Below are 27,599 nucleotides of genomic sequence, written 5' to 3' on the forward strand. Positions count from 1 at the left end.
ATGATCAGAATGGTCCCTTCTGCCCTTAGTATCTATGAATCTATGTCAGTTGTGAATACTTAGCTATTACAAATTTCTGATGAGGAATTCCATCTGCCTACTGAACTCACTCTTGTTGCCATTTCATCATCATCACCTCATGAGGCTGTGGTCCCATCTACTCCATCACCTCCTGATGGCTGCAGGGCATTTCAAGACCTCCTTTGAGGAAGGGCTGTGACATCAGAAAAAACATTTGATGTGGTACAAGACAAATCTCTCAAATTGTTATATACCATGCACTCCTCAATGCCAGCAAGACTGGCTATGCTAATCAATGAAGGATGATTAGAGCCAGCACAGCTCTTGTTGAAGAACCCCCACCTATTCCACTGCCTTTGAAAAAGGAAGAGAAAATGTACCAGACACCATCATCAGGATTTCAGTATTTTTATACTAATCCACACCTAGATCTCTTGTTGTTACCATTGCCCAAGAGCAAGCAAGGCAATACCTAAGAAAAGGGAACTCAAGTGACTGGATCTCTTTGAAAGGAAGAATTACTCACCTGTCAGTCTCTAGCTTAGAATTGCCAACTACCAGGCACTCCTTTCCAAGTATGATAGCTTCAACAGGCACAAGGTATCGGACTTTACTGACTGGTTACAGCAGGAATCTAGAGAGGAATTAAGTTCCTTGATCTCTGAGGTCTGATTGGGAGTACTGTGTGGTGGAATTCAGGGAGGGAGCACCACCTCCACTACCTGACTCATCTTAGTAGGCCACACAGCCTGTGGGTCAGTGTCAATATCTGCTGCAGCTGTGCCGATTTCTGCTCCCAGCAGCCTTCATGCCCAGTGCTGGCTCTGCCCCCAGAGATTTTGGCACGTGCCTTCCCCCACCCTGAAAACCCGAGGGGGAAGGGGCAGGTATTGTGTCTATTTTTGTCTTGGCTCGGGGTGGGGGCACAACCAAAAATTGTAACTTAAATGGGGGGCTCAGCTCATAAAGTTTGAAAACCGCTGCTCTAGATATTAGAAGAGCATTGGGTTTTTACCTGGACTGGTCTAGGCCATTCAGGTCTTTATCTCAAATCTTTGTAACCATTTCAGATAGAGTAACAGGCCAAATGGTCTCCATCCAGAGGATCTCTACCTGGATTTCCAGCTGCATTAATTTATGTTACTAATTGGCCGATGTTACACCTCCAAATAGAGTAATGGTGCACTCAAACAGGTTGAGAGCAACTTCTGCAGCCATTCTGGCTAAGATTCCTATTCTGAATATTAGTAATGCAGCTACCTGGTCATTGATCTATATGTTTGCCTCTGACTATGCCATCTCTCATCAATCAAAGGACAATGCCAGATTAGGCCAAGTTGTCCTTCAACCCATGTTCTGATAAACCAGTTCAAATTGCTTGTGAGTCACCTACAGTGGAATGGACACATCCGATCACTCAAAGAAGAAAAAACGGTTCTTCTTTGAGTGCTTACTCATGTCCATTCCAATGTAGGTGTGCACATGCACATGCACCATCGACAGAAGTTTTTCCCTCAGTGGTGTCCATCGGGTCAGCTCCTGCACCCCCTGGAGTGGCACCCCCATGGCACGGTATATAGGGGCCTACCGACTATCTGCCCCTTCAATTCCTTTTAACCGCCCATGACGGTCGCTGGAACATTACTGGTCTCTTGGTCATGCAAGTGCTTCCTTCAGTGGACTTTTGTAAATAGAAAATTGTATATAGTTATTACATTAGTTGGTAGTTAGAAGAGTAGTTAACTGAGTTAGTATAGGTTTAGTTCCCTGCACACGGGGCTCAGCTGCCCCGGCTCCAGGACATGCCTTTAAGCCATGTGCTCCGTGCCACAAACTGATGCCGGTGAGTGACCCACATGACAGTTGCCTAAGTTCCTCGGAGAGACACATTCAAGAGAGGTGCTGCATCTGTAAGACCTTTACATGTAGGACCAAGAAGGAGAGGGACAACAGGTTAAAGTTCCTTCTGATTGAAGTGGCACTTCATCTCCATACAGAGCCACAAGGGGAATTGGCACTGACCACCTCAGGGTCGGTTAGGAGCACCTGGCGTCCCTGTGTCACAACTTTACTTTTCCTCCTCTGCACCTAGGAAGGACACTAAAAAGTACTGCTGGCCCTGTTATTCTCCATCAGTGCACAAGAAGACAATCCCTGCACCAACTCCTCAGCACTGCTCACCATTGCTGGTGCTGAAGAAGAAATGGCGTAAGATGAACCATGGGCACTTGCTGACCCCTAGGCCTGAGGGCCATAGGTGCTCAGAGAGGGTGTAACCCGCACCAGGCCACTCTAAGGCAACAGTAGAGTGCACAATTTCATTGACTCCAGTGCCAGGAAGGGCATTATTGAGTCCAATGCAAATGCTTTCCCTGCTGAGGGAGAGCCACTGGGGAAACTCAGTTCTGGCTTTACCATCAACACCAAAGGCATTCCACGCAGTGAGGGACTTACTCTTCTTCCCGATGCCACCATCTCCAATGCGGCATGAACAATCAACAGCAACCCCAGCACCGAGAGAGGCTATGGCACCAAAGCAAGTGCGTAGCAAGGGCAAGGCGGCTATGATGCAATGGCACAGCTCTTCCCCCAAGTGGCACCACTCCACCTTGTGGCACCGATGCACTTTACGACATTGGTCTATGTTGCAGCAGTGCTCTCCCCTGCGACACTGCTCTACTTCCCAGCACCACCCCACTTCGGTACCGCACTGCTCATCGCCCCCACAACTCTGCTCACCGGTGCTGACTGGCACCGTGCCACCGTGATCACCTAGGAATGACTTTCCTGAATCAGACTCAGAGGCTGAATCCTGTGCCTCAAGGGGGAATAAACATGGTTGGGCTACAGACACCGAGTGCTAGACATGGTTTAAGAGGTTGACATCAACACCATGGCCACCAACTCAATGGCAAATACCTATGCAGTGGCCAATTTGGAACCCGTGGGCATTCCAACAGCTCCAAGGGCCCCATTCAGAATACGCATACTTGGTGACTTTTAAAGGGTGAGCTCCCCCACAGTCCCCCTTGGATTAGCAGTTCCCGGCGCTGAGGTCAATGCAGAGGCTGGTGGTAATGCTGGTACCGAGGAACGAGATACACCTTCACGGGACCCATCTATAGAAGAGACGGTTCCAGGTCTGGTCCCTGTACTGGCTTCGTCATCCTCCTCCCAAGATGAGGCACTAGTGGGGACCGCTGTGGTGCCCACCAAGGATGACTGTAGAGCACATCAGGAGCTTCTACACAGGATGGCCCAAAACTTGGGCATTCAGGCAGAAGTTGCTGAGGCTGCTCACTCCCTTGTGGACATATTGGCACTCTCAGGGCCGTCGCGAGTTGCCTTACTCCTGAATGGGGCTATTCTGGAGCTGATAAAGGATCTTTGGTAAGCACTTATGTTGATACAAGTAAGAGAACAGAGGTAGTATTTTGTTCCTCAAAAGGGATGAGTTCCTATATACTCACCTGCCACTGGGCTCCTTGATTGTCTCTGTGGTGAATGAAAAAGAGAAGCAGGGGCTGCAGGGGCCATCCCCAAAAGCCAAGGATGTAAAAAAATGGATTTATTTGGAAGGAAAGTCTATTTCATGGGGGGCATCCAGCTGAGGATAGCCAACCATCAGGCCCTCTTAGGCTGTGTCAAGGTTCCTTCCCCACTCTGAACTCTAGGGTACAGATGTGGGGACCTGCATGAAAGACCCCCTAAGCTTATTCTTACCAGCTTAGGTGAAAAACTTCCCCAAGGGACAAACTTTGCCTTGTCCTTGAACAGTATGCAACCACCACCAAGTGTTTTAAACGAAGAACAGGGAAAGAGACCACTTGGAGACGTCTTCCCCCAAAATATCCCCCCAAGCCCTACACCCCCTTTCCTGGGGAAGGCTTTATAATAATCCTCACCAGTGGGTACAGGTGAACACAGACCCAAACCGTTGGATCTTAAGAACAATGAAAGATCTATCAGGTTCTTAAAAGAAGAATTTTAATTAAAGAAAAGCTAAAAGAATCACCTCTGTAAAATCAGGATGGTAAATACCTTACAGGGTAATCAGATTCAAAACATAGAGAATCCCTCTAGGCAAAACCTTAAGTTACAAAAAGACACAAAAACAGGAATATACATTCCCTCCAGCACAGTTTATTTTACAAGCCATTAAACAAAAGAAAATCTAATGCATTTTCTAGCTAGATTACTTAATAACTTTACAGGAGTTGTAAGGCTTACATTCCTGATCTGTTCCCAGCAAAAGCATCACAAAGACAGCCCAAACCCTTTGTTCCCCCCGCCTCCAGATTTGAAAGAATCTTGTCCCCTCATTGGTCATTTTGGGTCAAGTGCCAGCGAGGTTACCTTAGCTTCTTAACCCTTTAGAGGTGAAAGGATTTTGCCTCTGGTCAGGAGGGATTTTATAGCACTGTATACAGAAAGGTGGTTACCCTTCCCTTTATATTTACGACAGGCTGCTATGGGTTTAATTCCGTGTCTGCCTTGGAAAAGTTCAAGGAGCTCCTGCCTCTAGAATTGAGGGGCGAGTTTGCAGCCTTAGTGGAGGAAGGAAAAGCATCCCTCAAGGTGGTTCTGGATGGGGCAGATGTGGCTGCCTTAGTTATGGCCTCGGCGTTGGTGATGAAACAATTACAGACCTTGGGACTTCCATATGAGGTCCAGAAAACCATCCAGGACCTACCATTTGAAGGAGGCTCCCTCTTCTTTGGGCAAATGGCCTTTTGAGAGTACACCTGGGGATGGCGTACCAGGACGTTACCTGGATCCTATCTTCCCTTCATTTGTGGACCGGGCATGGTCCTGCATTACCACCGACCATTGGGTGTTGTGCACAGTAGAAATGGGATATATCCTACAGTTCAGTTGTTCCCCTCCTTTCCATGAGATTTCTGGCCCAGGAGGTGCAGTCATTTCTACGGGCAGGAGCAGTGGAGGAGGTTCCTCCAGAGCTAAGGAGCAGAGGTTTTATTCCCATTATTTTCTGTTCCCAAAGACCAACAGTGACCTAAGACCCATTTTGGATCTGTGGAACCTCAAGATCTTCAAGAAAAAGCTTACATTGAGCATGGTCTGACTGGCCGTGATTTATCCCCTCTTTGTATCCAGGGGACTGGTATGCCACCCTCAACCTAAAGGACACATTTTCACACTGTGATATTCTAAGGACACAGGAATATCTACAGTTTGTGGACCACAACCATTATCAGTTCAGCGCTACCCTTTGGCTTATCAGCAGCACAAAGTGCATGTCAGTTATGGTGGTCTTCCTGAGGAGTTGGGTGCAAGTGTACCCCTACCTGGCTGAGTGGCTGATTAGAGGCCAGTCCAGGAACCAAGTCGAAATTCATGTAGCACTGATACAGTTAACCTTTCAAGACTTGGGGCTATTGATTAACAATTAGAAATCGATATTTTCACCAGCCCAGAGAATAGAATTAATTGGCACGGTCCTAGACTCCACCTGAGCCAGGGCCTTTCTTCTGGAGAGTCACTTTCAAGCAATAGGGATGCTTATAGAAGATGTGGCAGAACACCCCATTAGTACAGTAAGGATGTGCTTGAAGCTGCTGGGTCACATGGCGTCATGCACTTATGTGGTGCAGCACACAAGGCTGAAGCTAATGCCACTCCAGTTGTGGCTAGTGTCAGTATACACATCAGGCCGCCATCATTTGGACAGGGTGGTCTCCCTTCCCCCATCGATAATTTCAATGCTTCGATGGTGGCAGGACCCAGAGAATGTGTGTGCGGTTGTTCCCATCTCAAGACCTGCTCCCATTCTGTCCCTAGTCACAAACGCTTCCAATGTGGGATAGGAAACCCATCTGGGGAGCCTCAGGACCAAGGCCTTTGGTCACAAGAAGAACTGGCCTTGCACATCAATATGAGGGAGCTAAGGGTGGTTCACCTGGCCTGCCTGGCTCTCAGAATTCATTAGCGGGAAACCAGGCAGTGGTCCTCATGGACAACACAACAGCAGTATTTAACATAAACAGACAAGGGGGGCTCGGTCTTCTCCCTTATGCCAGGAGGCTCTGACTTTATGGGATTTTTGTATATCCCATTCTATTCACCTTGAAGCATCATACCTGCCATCAGTTATGAACGGGTTGGTGGACCACCTCGGCAAATCCTTTACCAACTATCATGAGTCATCCATTCACCCAGACATCGTAAACATGATTTTCCAGAAGTGGGGTTTGCAATGAGCCTCAACAAGAGATGCACCCAGTTCTGCTCTTTTTGGGGACACAGCCCAGACTCTCTCACAGATGCCTTTCTTCTCCCTTAATGGGAATGCTCTTGTGCATGTTTCCTCCTACATCCCTGATCTGCAAGGTCCTACTCAAAGTCAAGAAGGATCGAGCACAGCTGATCCTCATAGTACCAGCTTGTCTGCACCAAGATTTGTTCATAACCTTGTTGGACCTCTCAGACTGATCAGCTTACCACTGCTCCCCAACGTCATCTCACAAGACCATGGTCGCCAGCTCTGCCCGAACCTCATATCCCTTCACCTGATGGTGTGGAAGCTCCGTGGTTAAACCAGATGGAACGGTTGTGTTCAGAACAAGTGCAGGAGGTGCTCTTGGGGAGCAGAAAACCATTGACTAGAGCCACATACCTGGCTAAATGGAAAAGATTCTCTATCTTGTCACTTCAAAAGAGAGTCTCCCCCCTGAGGCCTCACTGCCCCGATCTTGGATTACTGGCTCCATCTGAAACAAAGAGGTTTAGTGATTTCATTGGTAAGAGTCCATCTGGCAGCGATCTCTCCGTTTCATCCCTGGGTGAATGGCTGGTCAGTATTTTTGAACCCCGATTTGTGCCTGGTTTCTCAAAGAACTAGAGTGAATTTACCCGCAAGTTTGCCAGCCCCTGCCCTCTTGGGACCTTAATCTGGTACTGGCAAGACTGGCAGGCCCCCCATTCGAGCCACTGCCAATCCTGCCCATTACTTTATCTGTCATGGAAGGTGGCATTCTTGGTGGCTATCACCTCAGGTAGAAGGATCTTGGAGATTTGGGCATTCATCTCTGAGCCGTCATACACAGTCTTTTTCAAGGACAAGGTGCAGCTATGACCCCACCTGTCCTTTCTGCTAAAAGTGGTCTCTCAATTCCATAGGCATCGAGATGTATTCCTCCCAGTCTTCTACCCAAAGTCCCATGCTAGCAGGGAGAAACTGTGCTCCATTCATTGGACATTTGATGGGTACTCACTTTCTATTTAGAGAGGACCAAGCCCTTTAGGAAGACTGTGGAACAGTTTGTGGTCATCGCAGACAGAATTAAAGGCAACCCAGTCTCAACACAGAGAATCTGATTGTGAAATCCGTACTTGCTATGAGTTGGTGGGAGCCCAGCTCCTAAACTGATGGCACACTCTACAAGGGTGCAAGTGTCATCAGCCATGTTTGTGGCACAGGTCCCGAAACAGGACATGTAGGGCAGCGACATGGTCACTGGTACACACATTCATGACACATTATGCTATCACTCAGCAAGCCAGAGATGATGCAGGCTTTGGCAGAGTGGTACTCCAATCAGCATGTAAATGAACTCCAAGCCCTCCTCTAATGTAACTGCTTGGGAGTCACCTACATTGGAGTGTACATGAGCAACCATTCTAAGAAGAAAAAATTGTTACTAACCTTTTCTGTAACTGTTCTTTGAGATGTGTTGCTCATGTCCATTCCAAAACCCGCCCACCTACCCCTCTGTCAGAGTTGCTGGCAAGAAGGAACTGAAGGGGTGGAGGATCAGCGGGTGCCACTCCAGGGTCACAGGAGCTGACCCGACGGATACCACTGAGGGAAAAACTTCTGGCGACGGTGCACACGTGCGCACACACTTACTTTGGAATGGACATGAGCAACACATTTTGAAGAACAACAGTTACAGAAAAGGTTAGAAACCGTTTTTTACCTACCTTTCTGTAAATGTTCTTTGAGATGTGTTGCATATGTCCATGCCACAACCCACCCACTTCCCCTCTCTATCGGAGTGTTTTTGGTAGGAAGGAACAAAGGAGGGACGGGGGGCAGCGTAGCCCTTTATGCCCGCATGCAGTGGTACAAGGTACCAGAAGGAGCTCACGTTGCCCTGACAGCGATTGGTAAAGGAAAAATCTCCAACAATATGCGGTGGAATGGATGTGTGCAATGCATCTTGAAGATCAACAGTTACGGAAAGGTAGTTACCAGTTTTTTCTCTTTCAAGTTCTCAGGCAAAATTCTGTGACAACATACATTCTTGTGGTATTTTGACACCAGAGGTTCTTGCAACAACTACCCAAAATATTTCAGCACCCTTAAATATATTTCAAACCCAAGAGGAAGATGTAGGACCTAGATCCATTCCTTTCTTAATGCATTGCTTCTGATTAGGGCTGTTGATTAACCACAGTTTTAATCTAACAGTTAAACAACAGACTACCAATTGAAATGTATTAAATATTTTGGATGTTTTTCCACATTTTCAGTAATATTGATTTCAATTAAACCTAGAATACAAAGTGTGTATTATTTTTATTACAAATATTTTCACTGTAAAAATAACAGAAATAGTATTTTTCAATTCACCTCATACAAGTACCATAGTGCAATCTCTTTATCGTGAAAGCACAACTTACAAATGTGACAATTTTTTTGTTACATAACTGCACTCAAAAACAAAGCAATGTAAAACTTCAGAGCTTACAAGTCCACTCAGTCCTACTCCTTGTTCAGTCAATTGCTAAGAAAAACAAGTTTGTTTATATTTATGGGAGATAATGTTGCCCACTTCTTATTTACAATGTCACCTGAAAGTGAGAACAGACATTCACATGGCACTTTTGTAGCTGGCATTGCAAGGTATTTACATGCCAGACATGCTAAACATTCATATGCCCCTTCATGTTTTGGCCACCATTCCAGAGGACATGCTTCCATGCTGATGACACCCATTAAAAATAATATATTAATTAAATTTGTGACTCCTTTGGGGAGAATTGTATGTCTCCTGCTCTGTGTTTTACCTGCATTCTGCCATATATTTCATGTTATAGCAGTCTCAAATGATGACCCAGCATATGTTGTTCATTTTAAGAACACTTTTACTGCAGATTTGACAAAATGCAAAGAAGGTACCAATGTGAGATTTCTAAAGATAGCTACAGCACTCGACCCAAGATTTAAGAATCCAAAGTGCCTTCCAAAATCTGATTGGGCCAGGGTGTGGAGCATGCTTTCAGAAGTCTTAAAAGAGCAATGCTACGATGCAGAAACTACAGAACCTGAACCACCAAAAAAGAAAATCAACCTTCTGGTGATGGCATCTGACTCAGATGATGAAAATGAACATGAGTTGGTCTACACTGATTTGGATCATTATCAAGCAGAACCTATCATCAGCATGGACGCATGTCCTCTGGAATGGTGGCCAAAGCATGAAGGGGCATATGAATCTTTAGGGCATTTGGCACATAAATATCTTGCAACGCCGGCTATAACAGTGCCATGCAAACACCTGTTTTCACTTTCAGATGACATAAACCAGAAGTGGAAAGCATTATCTCCTGCAAATGTAAACAAACTTGTTTGTCTGAGTGATTGGCTGAACAAGATGCAGGACTGAGTGGTCTGTAGGCTCTAAAGTTTTACATTGTTTTATTTTTGAATGCAGTTATTTTTGTACATAATTCTACATTTGTAAGTTCAACTTTTATGCCGCAAGGACTCCTTGCTGTTTTTATGATAAAGAGATTGCACTACAGTACTTGTATTAAGTTAATTGAAAAATACTATTTTTCTTTTTAAAGTGTAAATATTTATAATAAAAATAAATATAAAGTGAGCACTGTACGCTTTGTGTTTTTAATCACTTGACAGCCCTACTTCTGATGCTTCAGCTTATTTAATCAAGGTACAGGCACTCTTAGGTTTTCCATAGCAGTATTATATGAGATCAGACTGAGATAAGCTCAGTATATTTATTTATATTAGGGCTGTCAATTAATCACAGTAAATGCAAGCAATTAATGCAAAACAAGTTAATTAGATTTTTAAAAGTTGTGATTAATTGCAGTTTTATGAGTTACTGTTAAAGCAAATGACTGCAGTGTCCATGCAGCATCAGTCAGGTGTACCGTGACTCCAAGATAGCTGTCATTGCTCAAGGATGTCCAATGATCACCAGTCAAAGCAACCATTAGTGCATTTTTCAGAAGCTCCAACTTTGTAATCATGTTGTGATATAGGTCATGTATTTCTGATGCAGTGGTTCCTTGGGAGCACGAGGTGTATGACTAACTGGCAGGTGCAGTTTGAATAACATCCCTTAGCCCTCTGTGTTTACAATGTTGAGTGGTTTGCAGTCCATAGCTATCCATTTTCTAATAGCATTGGTTAAGCTGTTGCACTTAGTTGGATCCATGGGCTTGTAGTGATCCTGAAACTCTAAGTTTACTCTGTTGCAGCTGGCAAGATTCATTTGCTGTCAGTGGATTATCTGTAGCAGAAGAACTAGAGGCAAAAGCATGTTTGGCAGATAGGTGGTACTGCAGACCTGAACTATTTCAATGGTATTGGAACTCAGCCTCAGAAAAACTACAGATAACCATCTTTTTATCCAGAGAACCATCTGGAAGTTTTTTTAAACTAAACTTCCCATTCAAAAGACCTGAATTTTTGCTGCTTTGCTCCATTAACTTTTTCTGATATTTAATCACTCCAAACCATGAGAACACAATAGAACTGTGCCAGTATCCACTAAGCGATGAAGTACAGTAAGTGAAGAGGGTAAAAACAGAGGTGTATGATTAACGATAGTTTAAAAAAACATTAATTTGTTTTGTGTTAATCTCTTGCATTAAATGCAATTGACAGCCCTAAAAAAAAAAATTCTACATTTGTAAATTACACTTTCATGATAAAGAGATTGCACTACAGTACTTGTACAAGGTGAATTGAAAAATACTATATTTTTATCTTTTTTACAGTGTAAATATTTGTAATAAAAATAATAATATAAAGTGAGCACTGTATACTTTGTATTCTATGGTGCAATTGAAAACACCATAGTTGAAAATGTAGAAAAAGATCCAAAATATTTAGAGTAAATTTAAATTGGTATTCTAGTATTGTTTAACAGTGCAATTAAAATGACAATTAATCATGACTATTTTTTTAATCTCGTGGTTAATTTTGATTATTTTTTAATCGTTTGACAGCCTGAATTTAGATTAATGTCTAGTAATTCAAATGTTGCTTTATTGCATATATTTGGAGTGCCACAATATAGTACTGTACCTTCTGAACAGTAGAAAAATAAATACAACATGTAAATGTCTAATGCTTTCAACTTCTCTTTTTGAAAATTAAATTTCTCCAAACAAGTAAAGGCATTTGTGTTTTTGGCAACTTAAATATCCATTTTTCAATTATCCAAATGGAAAAAATGAATATTTTCTTACATTAGGAAAAAAGCACCTTTGCAAATTTATAGAACTCAAATATTGGATAAGTTTTTATTAAACTTAACTAAAATATTCTGTTTCGGAGTAAGGCTAATGAAGAAAAAGTTTGGCCCAATAGATATTTTATTCCATAAAATTGTATGCATTTGAAAACTGGTTTATAATGAAAATGCATTTTCAACCATAACTATAGCTATGCTTTTATATTTGTAGCTGTTTGCCAAAATTTCTTTCATGATATTTAATAATTAAACAATAAACTAACAACTGATTCTGATCTCACTTACCATAATCTACAGTAATATGGATCAGAATCAGGTCTTAAATATTTAAGTCATCATTAACATTCCTTAAGTAACTGGTCTGAACACTAAAAAAAAATTATTCTAGACTACTGTAAGTAAGAATATTGTACAATATATGTTTTCATGTATAGAATCCAGGGTATGCCGGCCGTCAGGAGCTACCAGAAAATCTAAAAATTCAATTTAGAACTGTGTCCATGATGGTTCCAGATAGACAGGTAAAACTAATTACTTAACTAAAGAGAAACCAAATATTTTAAGTTTATTGAGATACATTTTTAAAAAATATGTGCATATTTAAAAAAAATTAGCCCATTTTCCTTTTTTTCCTTTCCTTTCAAAATTTTCAGAAAAATTAATGGAATTCTTAATGCTATGTTATATTTCAGATAATTATGAGAGTTAAGCTTGCAAGCTGTGGGTTTATTGATAATGTGGTCTTAGCTCAAAAATTCTTCGTTCTTTACAAACTTTGCGAGGAGCAGCTCACTAAGCAGGTGTGTTTCCTAGTCTTACAGTATTTACAATACAATTTTTCCTTTAGGTTTTGATCTGAGCTGTATTGGAATATAAATGTTATGTTTCTTTTAAAGTTGAAATATATTTCAAACAAAAAATCTCTATATAAAGTGTATAGTACCTTTGAGCAAAGAGTAATCTTATTTTTCACCCCTTTAAATAGATTTAAACATATTTTGTAATAATTGTTTATCAGTAATAATTTGTAATAATTTTGGTTCTTCACTCTCCTTAAGTCTCCTGCACAGATACACACACATGGATTTGATGCTGGATTTGTGCGTGAACCAACAAGAAATTATTACTATTTTAGGTTAACATATATATTACAGTAACACTTAAATGCCTCAACTAGGTTGGACCCCATGTGCTAGGCATTAAATAAGTATTATAGTGGTGCACCAGTTCTGCTATTTTTAGGGTTGTCTAGTACTTCCTGTTTAAAGGACAAATCTTCTAAGTGCCCTGAAATCTGCATGCTTACTCATATTGTGTTGAAATGAGCTCTGCCTTATGTGGCATGGGATAGGGTTAGTGATCTAACTTTGGGATCAATTGATCAATATGTTCCCAAAATAAAGCCCTCCCCAAAAATAGCATTTCATAGAGTACCCAGATTCTACCAATTTGTTTTGCACAAACATGTGGCTCAAACCATGACTGTCATCACAGGACAGGAAGGAACCTTGATAGGTCATCTAGTCCAGTCCCCTGCACTTAGCCTGTCTCGATTAACCCATGCTAAACACTCATGAACCAAACAGATTGCAATGCACATGTCCAGAGAGAATAGCCAAGAGGGTTTCCAGCCATTAAATTTTCACATGTCCTGGATGGCTCCAGGACATGTTTTGACCATATATCTAGATGCTCTATGTTTGAAACCTACACTTGGAAGAAATCTGAGAATAAACTGTAGCCATATTGCTACAATTAGCCTCTGTCAAGGAGGGTTGTTATTTGAGGAAATGTACAGCAGATAATTCAGAAATTCATTCAAAGTTTTTAAAAAATAATTTACTCATATGAATGATTGCTGGGAGAGGAGAGGGGATTTGTGGGCAGAAGAGTGCGGGGAGTAGAGGGAGAGGGGTTTGGTGATGTGGTGAGTGGAGAAAAGGGTAGGAGCTATTATGGGGAGAGGGATAAATGGAGAATAGATTATAAGTATGGAGAGTTTGGTTAGGGTGCTCAGGTGTAGGGGAGAGAGTGAGGATTAGTGGGAGTGAGACACTGGGCTGGTGCAAATTAGGGTGGAGGATTAGATCCAGGGGGAGCTGTCAGCTCTACAGTCCCTTTCCTTTGTGTATGCTAAAATCTCATGGGGCCTAACACTCTGGTCGGGGAAGGAATCTGAGCCCCTCTTCCTCTCCTGGTGTGTTTGCCAGGGCCTATGCGGGAGGGGAGGTATAGGAGAAGTGTGGGGTCCAGGTTAGTTCATAGCTTGGACTACCTAGCCAAACAATGTGTGATCCTCCAGTAAGCAATAAGTTACTGTCTGTGATATGTGTATGAAGCAGCATAGGGCACCAGACATCAAGGAGCAATTTTTTACATGCTAATGGCTTCTAAAGTTCTAATGGATTAATGCAACAGGAAGAGGGAGCTTTGCTGGAAAAGGTGGGTGGAGGAGCTGTATGTTGCAGGGGATGATGGGGAAGGGGTGGAAAAGAAGAAAGACATACTGATCATTTCTCACACACATCAAGTTACTGTAACCACTATGTAATAAAACTGTCAAGATTTTGAACGTAAACCATGTATGTGATTTCTCACACTGGCTCTGTCAGCAACTTTATCCTGCAAATTTTGTGAAGCATGAACAGATTATGCTGGTATGTGCCATAATTCTGTGTTTCCTGGTTTTCATATGTTTATGTTTGTAATATATTAACTCTTTATTTCCTTGTTTTCAGAGAAATAAGTTTTGCTGAACTTGATGTTCTGGAAGGGCATGAGACATCACTGGGCAACCTTAATTCTATGTTAACAAAGTTGTTTGTCAGTGAATATACAGTAAATGACAGTCCCTGCCATAAAGAGCTATCTAAGGCTATACCTACACTAGTCCACATTACAAGCTTGGGATGTGATTCCTTGCTCGCATACACATATTTGGGTTAGCTGTCATAGAGCTAGCATGAGTATAAATAGTAGTGCAGCCACAGTAGCACAGACAGCAACAACATGGCTTACCTATGCCACATGTACCCACCGGTTGCAGGTGGGTTTGTACCTGGCACAGCTAACCAGCCTCCAATGCCACTGCTCATGCCACCGTGGCTACACTACTATTTATACTCATGCTAGCTCACTGAGAACTAGTGAAAATATGTTTTACAGAAGCTGGGAATCACACCTGTGCTCATATGGTAGATGTAGCCTTAGTTTTATTTCACAGAATCATGGAAATGGAAGGTTGGAAGGGACCTCAGGAAATCATCAAGTCCAGCCCCCTGTACTGTTGCAGGACCAAATAAATCTACACCCTCCCTGGCAGATTATGTCCAACTTGTTTTTAATAGCTTCCAATGATGGGGATTCCACAGCCTCCCTTGGAAGCCTATTCCAGAGCTTATCTACTCTTATAGTTAGAAATCTTTTCATAAATCTAATCTAAATCACCGTTGCTGCAGATTAAGCACACTATTTCTTGTCCTACCTTTACTGGACGTGGAGAACAATTGACCACAGTTCTCTTTATAACAGCCCTTAACATACTAGAAGCCTTATCAGGCCCCCCTCAGTCTTCTCTTCTCAAGGCTAAACATGTCTTGTGTTTTTTAACCTTTCCTCATAGGTCAGGTTTTCTAAACCTTTGATCATTTTTGTTGCTCTCCTCTAGACTCTAGGAAAGATGTGTGTGTGTGGGGGGAAGTGTGGTGCCCAACTGGGGCCTCACCAGTGCCGAGTACAGCAGGACAATTACCTCCTATGTCTTACATTCAACACTCCTGTTAATACACCCCAAAATCATATTAGCCTTTTTTGCAGCTGCAGCACATTCAGGCTCATGTTTAGTTTGTGGTCCACTATAACTCCCAGATCCTTTTCAGCAGGACTACCACCTAGACAGTTATTCCCCATTTTGTAGCTTTGCATTTGATTTTTTCTTCCTAAGTGAAGTATTTTGCACTTGTCTCTATTGAATTTCATCTTGTTGAATTCAGATCAGTTCTCCAATTTGGCAAGGTCATTTTGAATTTTAAACCTGTTTTCCAAAGTGCTCACAACCCCTCCCAGGTTCATATCATCCTCATATTTTATAAGCATACTCTCTACTCCATTATCCAAGTCATTCACAATAATTTCTTCTTTGAGTGATGTCCCTATGGGTGCTCCCCTTGTAGGTGCGGCAGTGCCCCCTCTGCCTGGGATCAGAGATATTCATTAGCAGTGCCCATTGGACTGCACATGCACACCTCCCTGTCTCATATTGTGCTTGGGATGTATATATAGTGCTGTACAGTCTGACCACCTCCAGTTCCTTCTGTACCACCTTTGGTCCAGGATGGAATCTGCAGCAGAGCCGTTTTCTCCTATTCCCTCACTAGACAGTGCCTTATCTGTTAGTGAAGTTTTTCTTTCTTTCTTTAAAAAATATTTTTTTTGTTTTAATTTTACCTTCACTGTTATTTCATAGCTTAGATTTCCATTTCCCTGCTTCCTGCCCTTTCTGACTGGAAGCTTTTCCCTTCATCCTTATGCCCAGGTTTAAGAGGTGCATTTCTTGTGGGCGGCATTCCCAGTAATGGATAACCACCCTCAGGGCATTCACTGTCTGGGAGAGGGATATGTCCCACAAAAATGTTCCTACTGCCTAGGCCTGAAACCCAGAGTCTGAAAAGACAGGGACACTAGATTAAAACTTCTCCTCATGGAGAAATCACTGCAACCTGCATTGGACCTGGACCCAGATTCTTCCATGGAGAGGACCTCATGCTCTGCCAAGTCATCTGCTGATCCTTACTCCCCACGTCGCTTAAAGAGAAAGTCTTCTCTTTCTCACTCAGATGAAAAGAATTGGGCTGCCTTCTCACACTTTGAGGCACAGCCCATCAGAACACAGTCCCCGGTGAGGTCTGTTGCCTCAGCGTCATCTGACAGGGAACACAGCTCCAGGACCTGTCCAAGTATCTCTGGTCCTGATGCGAAGAAATGGTATAAAGACCCTAACTCGGAAGACCTACAGCCCTCAGCACCATTTCCCAGCTCTGGGGAAGAAGACAGGTGAACTTCAGGAGCTACGGCACAGACAAAGATGTCGGCATTGGCACCCTTTCCGACACCGACAAAACCATTGGCACCAGCCAAGCCACCAGCATCGGCCAAGTCTCTGGTGCCATCTACAGACGCTTCAGGGAAATACACCCTTCCTTTGATACCAAGTCATACACCAGCACCAATTATGCTTTTTCCCTGTCCACAAGACTTTAGATACCCTAAAGACCTGCAGATATCTGACACTCCTGAGTCTCCGCTCGGTTGACGTGCCCTCCTCCTACTTCCGCCCTTCTCTCTGGACTCACAACACTCCTTCCTTTCTCTGCCAAGGATGGTACCTCCCTTCCCCAGCAACAGGGAGGGCTCGCATTGCTCCCTTGTCTACCAGGCAAATCACACGTGCTCATTCTCACTATCCACAATCCACATCTGGTCCACAATCTTAGCATGGTCCACCATGTATGCAGCCACATGTTTCTGTCCCTCACAACGGCCATAGTGGGACCCTTGTTCCATGTACAGGACACAGTTTGGGAACCATCCCTGGGAGCGAAGCCGGAGACCTACACCTCTCCTTTCTCCATTGGTCCCACATCGGTACCAACTGAAGAGGAGGAACAAGAGGAGGCTCCGCCAACACTACATTTTTCCTCCTCATCTCCTGATGATGCTATCATGCCTCCACCTCCTACATTTCTCGATGACTTCAGGCATTTTCAGGACTTATTCCGCAGGATTGCAGACTCCCTGCAGATTCCTTTGGAGGAAATCAAGGGCCAGAAGCATAAATTGCTTGATATCCTCCACACATCCTCTTCTTCCAAGATCATACTACTGATCAAGGAGGCTGTTTTCAGCCCTATGAAGCTGCTGTGGCAGACCCCAGCATCCATCTCTCTGACCTGGAAATGCAGTGACAAAAAATATTATGTTCCAGCGAAGGATGTGGAATTTCTATTCTTGCACTCCAGCCCAAATTCTTTGGTGGTCAATGCAGTACAAGAGAGAGGCCATCAATACCAGTCCGGTGCTAGTCATCCAAACAGAGATTGGAAACACCTAGACTTATTTGGACACACAGCATATTCATCAGCAATGCTCCAATTTAGAATCTCCAACTACAAAGCTCTCATGGCCAAGTGTAATTACTTAAATTACTCTAAACTGGAGGAATTCTGCCATGACCTGCCAAGGCTAAGAAAAAACAATTCCAGTCTTTCATATAGGAAGGACACCTTCAAGCCCGAATAGGTCTATAAGCCTTGTTAGACTCTGCAGACGTTGCTGCCCAATCCATCACGACTGCTTTGGTCATGAGGCAAGCATCATTTTCCTAAAGAGATTTTCCTAAAGAGGTGCAAACCATAGTTGATGAGTCTCTACACTCCAATCTCTTGGCATTTACCCACCTGTGCTGAAGAGATGCCTGGATAAATATCATCTCCCCCCACAATCCTGACCACAGCAGTACACCCCTCGATAACACTATGACATTCAGTGCCCAAGACAAAGGTCAGCTATCAAACATAGACAGCCCACTCCTCGAGGGGCTACCTCTCTCACCCCTCACTGAAGTAACAATTTTGAAGGTGTGATCAAGGACCCAAGAAGCCTCCCCTTATTCCAGTCATTCCCACCATCTTTGACAGTCCAACCATTTGGCTACTGACTAGCTCTGTTTTTCCCATCTTGGAGTACTAATCATCTTAGACAGGTGGGTTCTAGAGATAATCAGGGAAGGATACTCTATCCCCTTCCTATCCATCCTGCTCTGTGACCTCCTCTCCATGTCCCTCTTCAGAGACCCCTTTCATGATTCCATTCTATAGGGAGAAATAAACCATCTTGTGCAACTGGGAGCCATAGAACTGGTTCCTTCTCAGCACATGGGACAGGGTTTCTATTACCACTGTTTCCGGATCCAGAAGAAATCTGGCAGCTGGCAACCAATCCTGGACTTTTGCAATCTAAAAATGTTTGTCAAACTGCAACACTTCAAGATGGTTACCCTCTCCAGTATTATCCCAGCACTGGAAGAGGGGACTGGTTTTCGGCCCTCGACCTCCAAGACATGGTTTTATACTACTTACTTTCATACTACAATACACCCTGCCCACAGGCGATTTCTCTGATTCATCATGGGTGACAACCACTACCAGTATAAGGTACTGCCTTTTGGAGTGTCCATGGCATCTCAGGTGCTCTCCAAGATCCTTGAGGTAGTTGCTGCCTACCTAAGGAAACAAGGAGTTCTCATCTTTCCCTACTTGAACGACTGTCTCCTCAAGGCCACATCTGAGACTGATGTTCTCTGAGCTGTCTGCATAACAATAGATCCGTTCACAAAGCTAGGCCTCCTTGTGAACCTGGAAAAATCCACTTTTAAAGGTGGTACAACAACAAGAATTCATCAGTGCACAGTTGGGTGCCATACAAGCCAGAGCCTTCCTACCACCTCACAGATTCTTGGCTATAATACACCTGGTATCCAACATACAAGTCTGCCCCCCCGATCTCTGCCAGAACATGCCTCCAACTTTTAAGCCACATGGCAGCAGCCACTTTCGTGGTCATACATGCAAGACTACATATGTGATGTCTTCAGGCATGGCTCTGTACAGTATATCTTCCCCACAAACACAGCCTACACAAGCTCTTATCCATGCTGATGAGAGTCAAGTACTCACTGCTTTGGTGGACACAGCCCAACAACATCTGTGTCAGAGTTCCTTTCCTCCAACCAACACTGACCATGATCCTAACAACCAATGCCTCTCTAATCGGTCAGGGAGCGCATCTCCATGATCACATAGTGCCAGGCCGATGGTTGTTAACTGAATCTGCCCTACACATCAATGTAGAATTACGAGTGGTCCGCAATGCCAGCTGACATTTCCTCTCTCTGCTCAAACACTACCATTAGAGTCATGATGGACAACCTTGCCTGCATGTATTACATCAACAGGCAGGGTGGAGTGAGGTCCCACTCTTCAAGCTTGGAGGCATTCAAACTATGGAACAGGTGTATCCAACACATCATCACCATTTCAGCAGTGTACCTCTCTGGACACCAGAACACCACTGCAGACACATTGAGCATGAGGTTCTCCCATGAAAACAGGTGGGAACTGGACATGTGAGCACTTCAGTACATCTTTAACTGATAGGAATACCCCACCATAGACCTCTTTGCCACACAGCACAATGCCTGCTGCCCTCAATTCTGTTTCAGAGTGGGACTGGGACACTGATCTATGGGAGATGAATTCCTCATAATGTGGGATGTACCACTTCTTTATGCTTCTCTCCCTTCCCCTCCTATTCTGAGTACTTTGCAAGATACAGGAGGGCCAAGCTCATGTCATGCTTATAGCTCCAACATAGTCATGACAAGTCTGGTATACTTACCTCCTCCACATGATGGTATACCAACTGATCTCTCTTTCTCAGGATGCATCTTCCATCCCAATCCACAGATGCTCCATCTCAAAGCCTGGCTCCTCTGTGGTTCTGGGATTCAGAAATAACCTGTTTAGACACAGTCAAACAGATATTTTTGAATAGTAGGTGACATGACTAGACACACTTACAAATGGACTAGATTTCAATGCTGGTGCGCCCCCTACCAAGTCGATGCAGCACATGCTCTGCTACCACTTATTCTGGTCTATATATGCTACACCTTAAACAATCAGGGTTATCTATCAGCTCCATTTGCGTACACTTGATAGTAATATACTTTTCACTGCCACATAGACAGTCATTCTGTCTTCACACATCTCCTCAAAAAACGCTTTCCGAAGGGTCTCCAAAATCTTTATCCCCACATACAAAACCAAAACCCTGCCTGGGACCTCATCCTCATCCTACTTTCTCTGACTAGACCCCTGTTTGACCAACGGCAACCTGTTCTTACATGCATCTATAACGAAAATGGCCTTCCTTGTTGCCATCACTTCTGCCCGACAAGTTGGTGAAATTGCGGTCCTTATGGCATATCCACTATACATACACTTCTACAAGGATAAAGTTACACTATTCCCACACCTTTTCATCTCATTCTGAAAATCATCGCAGTTATTCTTCTCCACTGTCACACCCCCATGCTCCCCCCAATCAGAGGGTTCCCTGGGAAGGCAGATCAGCACTGTATGTTGCTAATGCTGTTGTAGCCATTGCAAAGTATTCTGGGAAGGGTAAAAGGTGTGCGTGGGGAATGGAAGATTCTTTTGCAGGCTGCAAGAGGCCAAAGGGTGAAGAAGAAAGAGAGCAGAGAATGGGTTAACTCAATACTTCAGCTAGCTCGGTCCAAAGATAAGATGCTGGCTCCAGCTCAAGGCCACAGCACATAATTGACACTCGATGGCCTGCCAAGAAAGATGGGACGGGCCTGGATTCCAACTCAGAACAGCCGCAAAAAAGAAGATTCAACTGCATAAACCTGTAGCAGCTGCAAAACCGAATGAGACAGTGAAGGCCGACGAGGGGGAAAACAACTGATGTAGCGTCCCTAAAGCCAGAATGTTTGGGGAAAACCAAAGAAGCCACGAAAGGCTGGCTCAGACCAGTACAAAGAGCATGGGGGGGATTTGGCAGTGTATACATTTATCTTACAAACTCCACAATAGACAACCTCCTACCACAGTCAGAGCACATTCCACACATTCATTATCCACCTTGATAGCATTTCTCAATAATGTCCCTATTGCTAAAATTTGCAAAGTGACCACATGGACATCAACAGACATTTTTTGCCCGTCACTACACTAGTACACATGATGCTACTGTGGACACTCTCCTCATAAACTCATAGATATTAAGGTCAGAAGGGATCATTATGATCATCTAGTCCAACTTCCCGCAAAACGCAGGGCACAGAATCTCACCCACCCACTCCTGCAATAAATCTCTCACCTATGTCTGAGCTATTGAAGTCCTCAAATCATGGTTTAAAGACTTCAAGGTGCTGAGAATCTTCCAACAAGTGACCCATACCCCATGCTACAGAGGAAGGCGAAAAACACCTGGGGCCTCTTCCAATCTGCCCTGGAGGAAAATTCCTTCCCGACCCCAAATATGGCAATCAGCTGAACCCTGAGCATATGGGTAAGATTCACCAGACAGATACCCAGGAAAGAATTCTCTGTAGTAACTCAGATCCCACCCTATCTAACATCCCACCACAGGCCATTATGCCTATTTACCATGAGTAGTTAAAGATCAATTAATTGCCAAAATCATGTTATCCCATCATACCATCTCCTCCATAAACTTATCAAGTTTAATCTAGGACATGCTGTCCTATCATTAATGACAGGTTTCAGAGTAGCAGCTGTGTTAGTCTGTATTCGCAAAAAGAAAAGGAGTTCTTGTGGCACCTTAAACACTAACAAATTTATTTGAGCATAAACGTTCATGAGATACAGATCACTTCATTGGATGCTCACGAAAGCTTATGCTCAAATAAATTTGTTAGTCTCTAAGGTGCCACAAGTACTCCTTTTCTTTTTGTCCTATCATTGACAGTAAATGTCACTCCAAAGCCCAGTCTTCCAATTAGGGGCACTGCTTTCTAGTCACCTACAAGTGGAGCACTCATGGGGACATTACTCAAAGAAGAAGAGAAGGTTACTCACTCGTGCAATAACTGAGGTTCTTCGAGATGTGTCCCCCTATGGGTGCTCCACTACCCACCCTCTTCCCATCTGCTTCATAGCCAAAAAAAGCATACTCTCTGTAGCAGAGAAGGAACTGGAGGCTATCGGACATACAGCGCTGTATTTACGTCACATGCACTGCGCAAGAGAGGGGATGTGTGCATGTGTTGTCTGATGTTCCTGGCTGATGAAGATCTCCAATCCCAGATGCAGGGGGTACTGCCGCACCTACAAGTGGAGCACCCAGAGGGGGACACATCTCAAAGTATCTCAGTTACTGCACAGGTTGAGTAACCTCATTTAATAGTACCAGACCCAGGAATGACCCTGCAGGACCCCACTAGGTATACCCTTCCAATTTGACAGCAAACCATTGATAACTACTCTTTGAGTACAATACTCCCCTATACTAGACTTTGGGGAGAGATAAGAGTATCAGAGGGAGCAATCTGAAGTATAATCTCACTGATGCTCCTCCTGAATGGCATGGTTCTGTCCTGCCCACTAGGCAGGGCTACAGTGTAAGTACCATAGTCTAGCCTTAGAGGTTATGAACACTGGTGAAATCATTGAAGTGGCACCAATTTACACCAGAAGAGAACTTTGCTGAGAAGGCCTAATTCTCTTTTTTTAATTATTAAATGAAGTCATTCTTCGTTTACACTAATTTCGGTGAAAGTAGACTCATGCTATAGTCTTTGTGCATTGATTGAGTCAGATAACACTGGTTTGACTAATTTTTTTAATAGGTTCAGGCCTGCGTGGCTTAGCACAAAACTGAGTATAGCTCTATTGAGGAAATAAATTTGAAGACTTCCAATTATTGGTATGTAAGCTATTTCCCCCCCCCCTTTTTAGGTTCATTATGACTTTGGGCTGAGGAATATCCTTTCCGTATTAAGGACTCTTGGAGCTCAAAAGAGGGCCAGACCAGATGACAGTGAATTGAGTACTGTTATGAGAGGACTAAGGGATATAAACCTCTCTAAACTGGTGAGAATCTGTCAGTTTAAGATTTCAGTAGTGTATGGGTGAATGTCCTACCTTTTTGTCAACCACAGTTGACCACAGTTGACAGTTTTTAATATGGTTTTTTAAAAAATCTCAAACACTTCTAGACTTCATTTTTAAAATTCAGACTGGCAAGCAACTCAATGAGCAGAATGTGCTTATCAAATTTGAAAACAATGCTTAAAATGCTTGAGGTCATAAACAAAACACTACTGTGCTGTGCATGAGCAGTATGTTGTTTTCCTTACTAAATTAAGTGTGGACGGGGTGATAAACATGGTATAAATGAACAGATTAACTTGAGTGCTCACTTAACTAGATTGCTCTTTATAGTCAGCCTGCTTAATGATGCATACTTGTGTACATGGATATACATCTAAAATATACATAATTAGGCATACTCAAAAGTTGGTGTGCATCTACTTAAATGATGTTCCTTCTTTTTTGGTAGCCTGAATTTAGGGGCATAATCAGCATGTTATTTTGAAATCAGCTACTAAATTGTTTAATGCTCATTATTGTAACATAATGATTCATTTTGACTTATGAGAAAAAAAAACTTTACTATGCCTAGTTGTGCTTTAAATTTCTTTCATTTTTTCATTTTTTAGGTAGATGAAGATGAGCCCTTATTTCTTAGTCTCATCAATGACCTCTTCCCTGGGCTACAGTTGGACAGTAGTACATATGTTGAACTACAGGCTGCAGTATCCAACCAGGTTGAAGAGGCAGGATTGATTAATCATCCACCTTGGAATCTTAAGCTTATTCAGGTAGAACATCTTATCTCTCAAAGCCTTCAGACAAGTTATAGATCGTAATAGATGCTCTTTAATTCTGTATGTGAATAATCTATTTTTGCACATCACATTCTCCTCAGTTCATAATGAATGGGATATGCCTCTTCCTTGTGGAATTTGGAAGTAGTCCATAGTTCTTTCTCTAGGATTAAATTGTGCCTTTCTGATTCTGAGCCTGTGGGTTCTCAATCTGTCAGGGAATAGGGATCTGTGTCTCAGAGGTGAGAAGAGGCCTTGACCCATTTTCATTAACTGGACAGTTGAGCACAAGGAGTATATACTCACAACAGAGCCACAGAAGGGCTCCATTTCAATCTAGTTATACCGTAATTGGTTTATACAGAGATAAGTAAGAAATCCTTTTCTGCAGCACAGCATCTCCAGCACTTCTCAGACATATGGGTCTGTTCCCCTCCTGTCTCCTGTTTCCAGGATCAGTTCAACACTGTAACACAGCCCCAGCTGATCACTCCCCCTTCTTTGGTTTATATCCAGATCTTCTGCCTCCACAGCAACAATGCAGTGATAGCATGGGCAGCGCATACCTTAGGCTGGGGGAGGTTAAGCTTCCCCAAATAGCCCTGCCCACACTCTGCCTTGAGGCCCCCTCCTGCTTACTACTTCCCCCTTGGCCCCAGCCCAGGCAGGCTGCTCCTCTTCCCGGAAGCATGCTGAGGCTGGGGATGGGACTAAGGTGGCTGGCTGGGAGCTGGGACTTGGGGTGGTTGGGGCTGCCCAGCGCTGGGGGGCCCCCAGGCACTGGGGTTGCTCTGCCCGGCACTCTGAGGCTGGGGGCGCTGGAGCTGTGCTGCCTGGCTCTCAGGCTGCACAGCACTGGGGCCTCAGATCCCACTCCTCTGGAGGCTGGGGCCACAGCAGCCGGTGCTCTGGGAGGCTGGGGCTGTGGCGCCCAGTGCTTGGGGGGAGGGGGAGGATGGGGGCGCTGGGGCTGCCCACCCTTTGCTCAGGGGAACTAGGGGTGCTGAGGCTGGGGCTGAGGTGCCTGGGTGCTCTGGTGCTTGGGGGGACTGGAGGTGTTAGAGCTTGGCCTGGTCCGTGCCTGTGCGGGCTGGGGCTGTGATGCCCTGTGCTTGGCTGGGGGGCTCGGACCACAGCGCTTGGCACTCGGGGGGATTGGAGGTGCCTGGGCTGTCTGCCCTGTGCTTGGGGATGCTGGGGGCACTGGGGCTGGGGCCGCAGTGCCCGGGGCTCAGGGTTCTGGGGCTGCCAGCCAGGTGCTCGGGCCACCCAGCACTGGGACCGCTGCATCCAGGGCTGGGGCCGCGGTGCCCTGTGCTTGGGGGTCTGGGAGGGGCTGGGGCTGCAGTGCCCTGTGCTCGGGGGGCTGGGACCATGGAGCACTGTGCTCGGGGGTAGGAGGGGAGCTGGAGGCGCTGGGGATTCCCGCCCTGTGCTTGTGGGGCTGAGGGTGCTTGGGCAGGGCAGCCCAGGGCTGGAGTGGCAGGACCAGTAGCCATGGGGAGCGGGGAGGGGAGCTGAAGGGGCGAGGGAGGAGGCAGAGGGGTGGCGGGGCCTCTAGCAGAAGCAATGGGACCGAGAGATGCCTCTGACAACAGCAGCTCACATGTTCCCCATGAGTGATAGTTTGCTTTGCTCCCAACTATTTTTATGCCAGCTTTGACTTTAATTGGTTTTTTTTTTTTGGAGTAGTTGTGTGCAGCCATTAAATTTCTGTTTCTCCTCCCCCTCTCCTGGATGATATAAATAGCAGTCTGGTGGTATCAGCCACTCAGATGCATTACTTCAAGACCTCCGTACTGGACTTCTTGCCTCCTCCGTCTCCCACCCTGGCATGGCATAGCTCTCCCACAAACACCAGGCTAAATCAAAACAATGTTCTATGTGTGAGGCAGGAATTATGGACTCTTCAGAGAGTGAATTATACTCTGCCTGATCGCAGCCGGCCAACTCTCATAATGCCAGAGAAGGGTCTTAGAGTCAGATTTGTCAGGTCCCCCCCGCCTTCCCACAAGGAGCCACAACTCCAGTGCAGAAAAACCTAATCAGGAAATAAAGAGCATATCACAGAGACAATCCAAGGATGAGGAGGACACCATCTGGAGAGCTCAGGGGGTATGTCCCAGGGCAGAGGTGAGCTGGAAGAAAAATAACCTTAGGGGGCACCATGTCCACCCTCCCACCAAAGTGAGTACTCAGCTCCCCAGGGGAAAAAGCAGGGTTCCTACACAGCTCCCCTGCTTCCCAGTACAAATCTGGGGACTCAAGTAATGAGATTCCCATCCCCAGGCAGGGAAGTGGGACCCTGAGGGGGAGAACACAGCTGGAGATATATCCAGAAAGATCAAGACACTAAATAAAGAGAGATCCTATGCAGTCACAGCTAAGTGACAACTCCTGCAAAGTAGGTGAAAAAGTCCAAAAATCCCCAAAAAGAATTTTAAAAAAAAAGGGGGGAGGAACAAATCTAGATGGTATTTATCCTCTGACTCTGGAGCCATCTCCTCTACTGAGGACGGAGTACTCTAAGATTCTAGCTCTGAGCAGGCCATGGAAAAAAGCTGCAAGGGTTTTTTTCTCCCTGATAAGTTTGAAATTATGTACAGAAAGGTTGTATCTGCCGTTTAGGCACATGATGACAGGCCTAAGGGTAAATACCAGCCTTCCAAATCTCTGCATAATACAGCCATCTTGCTGCTCCCAGCCTTTGTGGGCATAATCAGTGAGGAATGAGAAACATCTAGTGGGATAAACACTTAGACACTATGAAATGTAAGAGCTCAAACAAGCCATCACAGAATAAACCAAAGATCAATACTGTAGTGACATCTTTAGAAAAAGATATGATAATTCCATCCAAAGAGGGATTTTTTCCCAAAGAAATAACTGTCAAAAAAGTGAGAGCCACTCTGAGGCTTCCTCAGCCACCATTAGAGCATCCCTGGCCATTACCTGCTTTGTGAGAACCACAGAATTCAAGCTGGATGACCTTAAATCAATGAAAGACAGGGGCCATCCTGACTTCTAACCTACCCTGAAGAAAGTAGCCCTAGCAACAGCCTTTGTAGTAGATGCCTTAGTGGATGCAATGAGATTCTCAGTCAGGGCCACAACTTCCAGCTCAGAAGCCAGCAACCTTATTTGGCTACACCTCCAGACTGCAAACCCCCATGACACACACATCCTGTGCTCATCCAAATTCAAAGTGTCATGTTTTGGGGTGCAATTCAGACAAGTGAGATGTTGTGTCACTGCTTGTCCTGTAACCCTGATTTCCTTAAAATGATCTGCTGCTGTAGTTCCTTGTCTGGATGCTCACAGCCAGCATACAAGCATACACTGAGGATACGTCTTCACTACCCGCCAGCTTGGCAGGTAGTGATTGATTTATCGGGGATTGATTTATCGCGTATCATCTAGATGTGATAAATTGATCCCCGAATCGATGCCTGTACTCCACCTTGGCAGGAGGAGTAAGCAGAGTCAACGGGGGAGCTGCCACGATCGACTCGCCACCGTGAGGACGGCCAGGAAACTCGAACTAAGATACTTCAACTTCAGCTATGCGAATAGCCTAGCGGAAGTTGTGTATCTTAGTTCGAACCCCCCCC

General features: G+C 44.5%; 1 protein-coding gene and 1 long non-coding RNA gene across 2 annotated transcripts in view; one reads left to right on the forward strand and one right to left on the reverse strand.

Moving 5' to 3' along the window:
• DNAH8 (dynein axonemal heavy chain 8) overlaps window positions 1-27,599 on the forward strand; it is a 617,537-nt gene that overhangs the window by 376,656 nt on the left and 213,282 nt on the right. The window contains exons 46-49 of the mRNA XM_043511607.1: window positions 11,930-12,016; window positions 12,188-12,295; window positions 23,057-23,191; window positions 23,821-23,982. Coding sequence (XP_043367542.1) covers window positions 11,930-12,016; window positions 12,188-12,295; window positions 23,057-23,191; window positions 23,821-23,982 — 492 coding nt within the window. The remainder of the gene's footprint in view (window positions 1-11,929; window positions 12,017-12,187; window positions 12,296-23,056; window positions 23,192-23,820; window positions 23,983-27,599) is intronic.
• Window positions 14,757-27,028, reverse strand: LOC122459465. The gene is made up of 3 exons (XR_006280177.1): window positions 27,018-27,028; window positions 15,351-15,355; window positions 14,757-14,891 (listed from the first exon to the last, which is right to left on the reverse strand). It is a non-coding gene; the product is annotated as an uncharacterized LOC122459465 (long non-coding RNA).

The sequence above is a fragment of the Dermochelys coriacea genome, chromosome 3 (assembly GCF_009764565.3).
Source record: "Dermochelys coriacea isolate rDerCor1 chromosome 3, rDerCor1.pri.v4, whole genome shotgun sequence".
Taxonomy (NCBI): domain Eukaryota; kingdom Metazoa; phylum Chordata; order Testudines; family Dermochelyidae; genus Dermochelys; species Dermochelys coriacea.